Source organism: Diadema setosum, chromosome 16 (genome assembly GCF_964275005.1).
Source record: "Diadema setosum chromosome 16, eeDiaSeto1, whole genome shotgun sequence".
NCBI lineage: Eukaryota > Metazoa > Echinodermata > Echinoidea > Diadematoida > Diadematidae > Diadema > Diadema setosum.
The window spans coordinates 14087607-14098344 of record NC_092700.1 but is presented as its reverse complement, the minus strand read 5'-3'; the positions used below and the strand labels follow the sequence as shown (position 1 = coordinate 14098344).

General features: G+C 37.8%; 1 protein-coding gene across 3 annotated transcripts in view; it reads left to right on the top strand.

Annotated features, from left to right (window-relative positions):
* Nucleotides 1–302: 302 nt before the first annotated feature.
* Nucleotides 303–10738, top strand: part of LOC140239904 (extracellular sulfatase Sulf-1-like) — a 75911-nt gene continuing 65475 nt past the window's right edge. For all 3 annotated transcript variants that reach the window (XR_011901999.1, XR_011901998.1, XM_072319719.1), the window contains exons 1-2: nt 303–811; nt 1288–1530. Coding sequence is in view for 1 of the 3 variants with exons in the window: in XM_072319719.1 (XP_072175820.1) it covers nt 610–811; nt 1288–1530 (445 nt within the window). In the remaining 2 variants the exon portion in view is untranslated. The remainder of the gene's footprint in view (nt 812–1287; nt 1531–10738) is intronic.

Genomic DNA, 10738 nt, shown 5'->3' with positions numbered 1-10738 from the left:
CTGGTGTAAGGTGTGACCTTGAAGTACTGTGTACTGAGGGGGATTTGAGATGGAACCTGTCATCAAACAGACTTTGATTCTGCATATTAGTAATCCCCTGTGTGACAAGGATACTGTTTGATCCTCTTATAGCTTCCTTGGGATTTCTTAATCATCAAACATTTCTTTCACTAACAACATTTCAGCTCACGGAAAAGTGCAATTCACAAAAATGGCCTATATATTTTTGTGCTGCCATTTAAAACACCTCTGTCCTTTAGTTAAGTAGATGATTAATTTCTCTTGCTATAGCAGCAATTTGTTAATTGGCAAGTTGACAGTCCATGCACAAACATATGAAAACTCATAAGAAATGAGTAATGCTGCATTTCTTTTAACAGTCCCACTTGAACCCCACTTGGATACTAGGACCTACATCTTAAACATTACTCTACAAAGAACTCAAAAGTGAATTCTTCACAGCAGTACTGTCATTCTGGAGTACATTGGAGAACAGTCCATGGACCAGTCAACAGTATAGTCTGCAAGTCCACAGAGCACAGTGAACTTTGGTAAATCTTGCAGCAATAAACTACCACTGACTAGACTTCCCCAGGCAAGCGTGTCAGGATGATGCACAGAAACAGACTTCTCTTGCTGATGACCACCCTGCTCTGCCTAATGGTCTGGGCAGTAGAGGGCAGGCAAAGGACACAGACCAAAGCCAAGTCCAGGACCAGAGGTCATCAGAGGTCAAGCTATCTGCCCAGCAGTGGATCTAGGAAACCCAACATAATCCTTATCCTCACTGATGACCAAGATGTTATTCTAGGTAAGAAAATGATAAGGAAGTATGAGAGATTCTATAGTTTAAAGATGTATGTTGAAAGTAGTGATTCTGAACACCATGTAAATCAAAATTATCTATCTTGTCCTTACTTGCTCTGATAATAATATTTCATTACTTTGATGACCAACAAGAAAAAAGCCTTTCACATGGAAAGCTGATGTAGATGAAAGAATTAGAATTGATACTGTATATTCTGCTTTTTTCTTTTTCTTTTAATGGGCTGATTGTGTTAGCTAGTTTATGAACATATCTTTCAGATTATCAGTTTCTTTTCTTGCTGAGCAATATCATAATACCACCAGTTGCTGCATAGAGGGTTTTATATGCTCAAATGTCAAAAATTAGATTAAATCCATAGAGATGATTTTCAAGTATTATAATCTTGATGAAGAGGAACAGTAAAAAGTCAAATATTCAAGTGTGATATTATTGTAACTTTCATCCCTGTATGCTGTTAGGTTCAATGACAGCCATGAATAAGACTCGCTACCACCTTGGCAGTCAAGGGGCGGAGTTCACCAATGCCTTTGTGACCACCCCCATGTGCTGCCCCTCCCGGAGTAGCATCTTGACAGGCCAGTATGTCCACAACCATCAGGTCTTTTCCAACATCCAGGAGTACTGTGGATCCGACCAGTGGCGCATGGGCCCAGAGCTGGCCAACTTTGGTACCTATCTCCAGTCTGCAAACTACAGGACAGGTGAGTCAGAAATGACTTGTTTTAAGATGGAGTGACCATGTTACTTTGTGTGTCATGGTTAGAACCAACTACCATTGTGCCATAGTTCAACACTGCTTGTATGGGAATGGATGTTGTTATATAAGAGATTTGAACTGGCTTTATGTTCAACTCAGCAAACATTTGCACCATATATTGCAAGCTGAATCTAAGGGCTCATCCAGCATATTACACTTAAGTCTTTAGTGGTGAGCTGCTCATGATGTCTTAGGTATGTATTTTGCCATGTTATCATTTTTCCTGTCCTCCATATTTCTATAAAGTGTATTGTGCAAGACATTTCAAACACTTATATTGATCATCAAATCACAAATGTTGACTGAAATTTGCACTCAAAATACAGTGAAATTGAAATTACCTCAAAACAACAGCATTTCTTCTTGAAATTTGAAATTCTTCAATGTCAAGTATCTTGCCCTTCACAAGTAAGTCTACATGAGGAGGGCTCAAAGGTCATGACAATTGTATCTCTGTGGAGTTTGGGTGTTTTTGCTTTTCAGTGTCAATATGTATTTTTATACCCCCGCCAAACGAAGTTTGAAGGGGGTATATAGGAATCAGCGGACGGTCGGTCGGGCGGTCGGTCGGGCGGTCGGTCGGTCGGGCGGTCGGTCGAGCGGTCGGTCGGTCGGGCGGTCGGTCGGTCCGTTGCAAATCTTGCGTCGCGAACTCCTTCCTCAGTTTTCAACCGATTCCCATAAAACTTGGCACAGATGTGTGCCTTGGGTTGTAGATGTGCAAGACGTATTTTTTGACAGTACCCAAAAGTACGTTGCCATGGTAACGGCATATTATGGGCAAAAATGGGTACAAATCTTGCGTCGCGAACTACTTCCTCAGTTTTCAACCGATTCCCATAAAACTTGGCACAGATGTGTGCCTTGGGTTGTAGATGTGCAAGACATATTTTTTGACAGTACCCAAAAGTACGTTGCCATGGTAACGGCATATTATGGGCAAAAATGGGTACAAATCTTGCGTCGCGAACTACTTCCTCAGTTTTCAACCGATTCCCATAAAACTTGGCACAGATGTGTGCCTTGGGTTGTAGATGTGCAAGACGTATTTTTTGACAGTACCCAAAAGTATGTTGCCATGGTAACGGCATATTATGGGCAAAAATGGGTACAAATCTTGCGTCGCAAACTCCTCCCACAGTTTTTGATCAATTTTTATGAAATTAGGTACAGATGTTCATCTGAATATGTTAATGTGCAAGACACATATTTCCGCAGTGGCAAAAAGTGCGTTGCCATGGTAACGGCATGTTATTGGTAAAATATAGGGCAAAATGCTTCATGCCAAAACTGCTTCATCAGTGTTCTTCCAATTCTCATGGAATTCATATTGAATGTTTGTCTTAGGATATAGGTCAGCATGACACATTTCTTGACAGTGACAAAAAGTATGTTGCCATGGTAACAGCTCACATATTATGAGCCAAAATGATGGAAAATTTTGTGTTGCAAACTACTCCCTCAGTTTTTGCCCAATTTCCATGAAACTTGGTACAGATGTGTGCCTTTGGTTGTAGATGTGCAAGACGCATTTTTCGACAGTACCCGAAAGTACGTTGCGATGGTAACGGCATATTAATGGCAGAAGATCAAGGAAAGATCTTGCGGATTTAACTACTTCCTCAGTTTTTTGACCAAAGCTTATGAAATGTTGTTTTGACCAAAGCTTATGAAATGTTGTTTGGCGGGGGTATAACCAGTCGCTGTAGCGACATTTCTAGTTTGGTTGGCCATGGGGTGGCACAACAACGTATGTCAAAAATTTAGGAAAATTGGCTTAGTCACATATTTCAATTTGTTTAGTGTAAGCTAACCCCGAAACAAATCTTGAAATCAGAACGCATCTGGTTATTGAAATATGATGCAACATCCGAGCAAGAAATGTTAGAAGTTTTTTGGCAAACAATGTAAGTGGTGATACACTTGCCCCTTCTCAACACTCATCAGTCATGAACTTGGCAAAACAATGTGTCTATGTGCAATACATTGTTTTGCCATCCACATGTTCATACAGTAATAGGCTGCGGGGCTGTGGCGGCCCACAATACCATGCACAGAATGACATTGTGGGACATGTACGTGCCATTGATAGAGATTTACATTGGTTTGCTGTAGCAATAGCTTAGTTAGGTTCATACAGTAAAACAACATAAAATATGTTTACAAATTGTTCCAAAAAATAAGGGGTCTAGCAAAATCAGTTTGCATTCAGAACATTATAGATACTGTTAGTCCTTGAAATGGTAAAATATATAATATTAAACAAAAACACAAGAAGAGCTGTACATTTGCAAAACTGTTAAACAAGATTTACTGGGAAAGGTTGCATGTAGATATCATATGTTTGAGAACATAGATCTTTTGTTGAGTTTGCTATCTCAAGTTTGTTTCATTATTTGGCTCATTGTCTAGCATGAACCTTGAAGGATGACACTTAAAAATCTTACAAGCTTTTCTTTGTCTGGAACTACACAAGACAAATACAGAAATGGAACATAAGGGGAGGAGGAAAAAGCAAGGGAAAAGAGATTGAGAGAAGGAGAAGGAGGGCTGGATGGAAGGGGTGGGCTCTGGATGTTTGTATTGATGGCTGATTGATGATGTAGCTGCCATGCCATTGTGTGATATTTAAATTCCTATCCATCAAACGAGGCAGGGGTACTATGGATCATGGCACAGACCTTACCATGAGAAAAGAAAAAAAGGGGGAAAACAAACTCTACCTGCATACAACAACATTGTTTCACCAAGGAAAGTTTGTTTGAAGAATGTGGTATCAAATATCCTTCTTCTGTCTTGTTGGACTTTGGTTCTTGTATGTCTTGTGGAACTAAATCTTTGGGTCAGGTGTTTTGATCACAGTTTTATGACAATGCACACTATCTTCAAAGTATTTGGTAGACCCAAAGAGTAGCTCTTTGGTAGACCACAGAGCTCACATGTGCTCCTATGTCCTTGTTTAATAGGTAAAGAGGGGGAACAACCAGAATGATTGATGAGAGAATGAATGTTTTACTATGTGACATTTAAATTTCCATCCATCAAAGTTTGGGCCTCAAGGGCCAACATGAGTATCGCACCTGAGAGTGTACTTATTTTCTTGCAGTTTCCTTCACTATTATGTTTGTGAGTTGCCCAGTGTTTGATGACAGTCTGATCTACCAGGCCTTGATCCTTGTCATTTGTGCATGTTGGTATGCCTAAATGCATACAGCCTCATACAGGGTTGTATGCATGTGTTTGTGAGAGTATTTGCAATTGTGCATTCTAATGTTATAAAGACAAAATCTTCTGGCGTCTATGTAGGCTAACTTGAAGAATAACATGTCCATTTATTCTTTTATACACATGCAAGAATGGTGTTTGAATGTGTGTGGTTTTTTTTTTTTCTCTGAAAGTGCTTGTATCATTTTCCCCTCTTTGAAGAAAATACCTCTCCACTGATGAAGTCTTTTAATGGAAATGGTCTAAATTTACGCTAATATACAAGCTTATACCCATACTCAAAATGAAGCAAAGCTGGCAATTGTTCTTTGAATGCAATATACAGGGTACAAGCATACTTTGCATTCAAATATCTTGCGGGTATTCATCAGTGACAGATAGGTACACTTGTAGTGACAATGAAGAATGACACAATACTTGATTAACATGAACTCATAAACATACAATGTGGTATGGTGTACTTATTGATGCATTCATTTGCATCTCTAGAAGTCACATCCATCTGAAGAAGAGATGGTATAATCAAGGAAACTCAAGAATGTTCCGGTTGCTTCATGCTCTAACATGCAAATGTGTTGAATATGAGTAAGAGAAACTTCTTGAATGGGGGATGGATATGAACATGATGTAGGCCTATTTTTTTTTAAAATCTTTGTTTGCTTGAAATACTTACAATGGTTGACCTGCACTGGCACCTGTTTACTTAGGAGGTATAAGATAATGTCCTTCATTATTACCTGGTGGTTAGTCTTTTTCTCACCATATCACTGTAAAGTTTGTGTGAGGCCACAGCCCTTATAGTGAAACAGTAAATTCAGATATGGATGCAAAAACACATTTCAAATCTGTTGATTCTGATTTGAGCCATTTAACATCAACAAAGAATTATGTTACTCTTCACTCCAAGTCTTTGGTAAACCACTCTGCATGTTTCTGGTCTTCTATATTCCATCCTTCCACAGAGAAGATTTTACAGAAGCCATTGCCACTGGCATGTGATTATGTGTCACAATTATCACAGAGTCATTTTAAGCAAAGGATAGTACCCATTTCCTTTCCTTTGAAGTTGAAACCAACAAATTTTCTGTGAGCATCAGGAAATGTGGCCGAGCTCCACCACAAGATCATGAGGTCATATAACTTTGCTTGGTTAGAGACAAAAGGTCTGTAAGAGCATACTTACTTTTCACATTATGTTTAATAGCAACATTCCTTTGTGGATTTGGTAAATTCTCATGACCCCAATATCTTATTTCTGTAATATGAATTTCGCCTTCTCTATTTCCCCAAAAACTTGTCGAACATGTTTTTGAGACTATGTGCAACAAGTTGAAATTCAATCAAATGCACAAGGGACTAAAAACATCAAAGAAATAATCTTCATGAAAAGACAAGTTTGACTTTTTAAACATATATAGATTTCCACAGATTGAGAAAAGGTCTTACAGTAAAACATCAAGCTTTAGATTTTTGAAGAATTATTAATTTCAAATGCCCTTTTTCATGCAAGGTCACATGAACTTGTCGTTTTCTTGACTCTGATGTCTTTAAATTGATGACAGGTCACTGAAATGTATGTGTTGGTGTCAGAAGACTTATCTGTCAAAATTTAAAATAAAGATCATTAAGCACCTACAGATTTTTGCCAGATTGAGAGGAAATTCCACAATCCTCAACTTGGATCCCATGTCTGCTGGCACTTTTCTCATCCATTGAAAAATAAAACAAACAAGCACTAAATATGTCATCAAATTTGTATATCCTTTTGGTTTTGTGACTCTGTGTGTGTGCCCATACAGTGCGTTGAATGTCATCCTACAGTTCATTTTGCTGCAGGGCTTTGGGCATCTCAATTATCCTGAATGATTTTTGTGGTATCCATTTCCATTTCTGCTGATTGTTCTCTTCTCCATTGTACCCCCACCACCATGCAAGTTACCATTCTTGGAGGCAGGTGCTGAAATGTTTCCTTCTTTTCAAGGTCTCTATTCCCCTAAACCTGTGACCCCCTTCTCACCTTAGGACAAGTTCAAGTTTATTCCCCCAAAGGAGTCAAACAATTCTAGAACAAACCTTTTGAACCACCACCAAAAAAAGAAAGAAAGAAAGAAAGACCCACACAAACACTTAAACCCTAGCAACAACAACTTCCAATGACATACTCATTGCATTAGTTGATAATGCAGATTGATGGACCTAGTTTGTTCTGCATTACAAACATTTGTGCCTTTGTTCTTGTTCAGACAATGTATTTCTTCCTAAAATGTGTAGCAGGTGAAAAGGATAGTGGGAATTGTCATTGAGAAGAGAGTTTCTTTTGAAGAAGTATCAGAGACAAGGAACAAATGAAAGATGCCATGTGGTATGATTCTATTTTTCCACATTTATGTCTCTTTCAAAATAAGTCAGCAGTTATCGAGCTTTGAGTGATTATTCAATTGACTAATCCTTGGTAAATTCAGAACTATGCAAAAAACATAATATCATTTCTATGCTGTAAACAGAAATATGATCATTGAAAGTGCTGGCTCACTACCCAGGATAAGAAGGAGGGAAGCAAGGGAGATTTTGGAAGAAAAAGGATTTAATCAAATATGAATTAGACTAAAGCACTGTAAGACAGATGTTTATGGTGTCTTTCAGCTATAGCTAAGATGTGACATATCCAAGGTAACTGAGAGGAGATGAAATAGTATGCAAAGTGCACTGGCTAAAACCAAATTAAAAAAAAACCACACACACACACATACACACAAAACAACAAAACCTGGGTTTTTCAATCAATAGTGTTTTACACCCTCAGAAAAAAAAACCCCTCTGAAAAGAAAGGTTTAGAATTTATTTACTTGCCATCATGACTTTGATTTTTTTTTTTGAGGGAGTGCAGGTGTGATTTGATGGACAGCTGGAAGAAGAGAAGAGGAGGATGACACAACCACTTGATATCCCACATGATGCAACAGACTGCCATTCTTCCTAGTCTTCATGTGCTTATGTTAATAATGTGACTAGAATGACTGCAGGAATATGTGAATGCCTGCAGTATTTTTTTTTCCCCGCTGGTAAATGGTTTGCTTTGTCATCAAATTAGTTTTAAAGCCATTACATGTATAAAATGCTCAGAAAATCTGACTGCATGGTTGAGCAATTTCTTCTTTGGCATCTTTATTTTGTTCTTTGTTTGTCAAATTATCAGGATTATTTAGGTATGAAATAAATTTTGAAAAAAGAGTACCTGAAACATGCAATAGACCATTTCTGTAATGTATCAAATCTATGGATGTTTCTTTTCCTACAGCCAAGTAACATAGCACTTCATTCACCTGTTCCCTTCAATTAAGTTCCCTAGGCAGGAATTCACTTAATTGTTGCTAGGTAGGGCAAGCCTCTGACAAATTTGTGGTGATTGAGGGCAACTTTTGTGAGCAAACCATGTATAGAATGTAGATACTTACCGAAACGGTCTGTTGATTGCAGTGATGGGCCAAGGACAGTTTGTGGTAGACATGTTCACACCGCAGTGCCGCGTGTCTGCTTAATGAGTGGTGACGTGATGTGGGTCACATTGCCTCATTACAATTGCTTAAGCATGCTCTGAAAGGGAAGACGTAGGCTGCGTTTATCATCTTTCCCATGTTGGTAACACGTTTCAATACCCAATATCAAAACCATTTGCAATGGCCTTTCGGATCATGCTTCTCAAGTTGCATCTATCATCTCTATTGTGAACCAAGACAAATGTAGCTCCACTGCACTGTTTAACCAGAGGCATAGATATCATGTAGTTGGCATGAGTAAGTCTGAGCTATAAACACATTTTAAAATGACTTTGTGTTTATCATCTCTATGGAAATACATTTCTGGCTCAAACATATTCGGGATCGCACATTTCTTGAGATTTCAGAAAGGTGTTTCTAATCCTGTTATCAAAACAGCTCTGCATTTGTCATCTACCCAAATCTCCCTGAAAGTCTTTTGGAAACCTTAATCCTACACCAGAATAGGTTGATAAATGCACCCTTTGTCATCAATATTTTTTTTCCTTTTTTACACACAGACAAAGATATCTCTATGTCCTACAAAATGCTCTATCCCCAAACATTACTGCTGCTGTATTCGCTGAGTTTATATCTTGGATGGTATATAGATTCGCCTACACACCATGGGATTCAAGAGAAATAATCAAACTTGGGAGCTCAAAATGGGTTAAGTACACACAGAGTTTGAAAATTACTGTGATGACTTGATATGAGCTATATGAGCAAGTGCCAAGAAATAAGGAACATACACTAGCATCACAAATGATTAATTGTATTTCCTCTGTTCACTATGCTGCTATATACCTCACAGACCTCTAAACTATTACCTAGACTTCACCATGAAGGCATTGTGAAATGAAAGACGTTGATAATCTATATCAATATACATGCATAGGCCCTGTAACAAAGTATCTTGCCATTACCAGAGTTCAAGATAAGTTCACCATATTATAATAGCTGTCTTTCCTTCTACAGATAACCTTGACACACAGATGTTTTCTGCACTAATTCCCGTAAAATTTCACACCTTCAGGAGAATCACTGTATCTGTTACCCTTATGTGTTTCACCCATACTGTCTCTTCTGCCATAACAGTGTGTTTTCTGTCCATCTATCATATTAGCAAAGGGAAAGAGATACAAATTATCCCCTAATTGGCCTTCCCTGGGAACAAAATTTTGTTATAGCTATGAATAGGTCCCCTAGGGGCAGTATATGTTGATGCAAATATGAACATAAAAAGATATATGACAATAACCCAGCTGGAATAACTATTATCTGCCCTAATTGCTCGCAAATTGTCCCTGTCACCATGCAGGAGTAGCAGGTCTGTATGTCTCAATCACATGCTGAAGCTTAAAGCTGCATTACTGGAGCTTGCTGCTTGATCCATACATCATCACACATTGTAGTTTCTCTCTCACTATTTATCAAATAGCAAAAATGATTTTTTTTTTTTTTTTTAAACAGTGAAAGTGTCTAACAAAAAAAAAAAATATTTGTGGTAAAATAAAAAATGTGTTGTTCATGTATGCTTCCCATTGATACTATGTGAGAATTGAAATAGAATTTGTGTATCTAACATATGGACCAGAAAATTATTGCAAGACAAACTTACATTCAAATTATTTCTAAAATTTTACAAGCTGTAAAATAATTGACTAATTCTGCCCTCAATTTACCCCTTATTGTAATGTGTAACTCTATTGTTGACAAGTCTATCCAATCTTTGCTTTGGCTTTGTGTCACCCACATACTAAATAATAACTATTAAATGTGTATTCATCCATGCAGAGCAAATTTAGTCCATGTCTCCTAAAGATGGCATCATCAAACCTTAATCATAGGTCTCTATCCTATATATGACTTACTATCCATCACAATTTCCTTATGTAGTGTCTGAATAATGCAATTCTGAAAGCAAAATAAGATTACAAATTACTTCTTGTGTACGTTTAAATCATTCTCCTGTCTGCTCACCATGAATTATCTGATATTCCATTTAGTTATCACATATCGACTAAAAGATTATCTTATCCTAGTCAAAAGCACCATCCTAAACTGCTTTTTGCATTATGCTATAAACATGTTGCCAACATGTCTGAAGTTGTAAATATTCTTAAAGCAATCACTGGGTGAAACAAACTGAGGTAGGCCTATATACTTCAAGTTAGCTATCACAATATTTGCCTAAATTCATTTTTAGAAGGCATGAGATATTTTGATTGCAATCGCATTTAAAATGTATTTGTAATCATGTTTGGAGTCTTTGACTATTCAGATGGCCCAAGTTGACTGTAAACCACTCAAGAAGCATTCAGTCTCCTCTCAAAGCACACTCTGACCAATTGCGTCAGTAGGTCACTCTGGTTTGCTCAGTAATGCTTG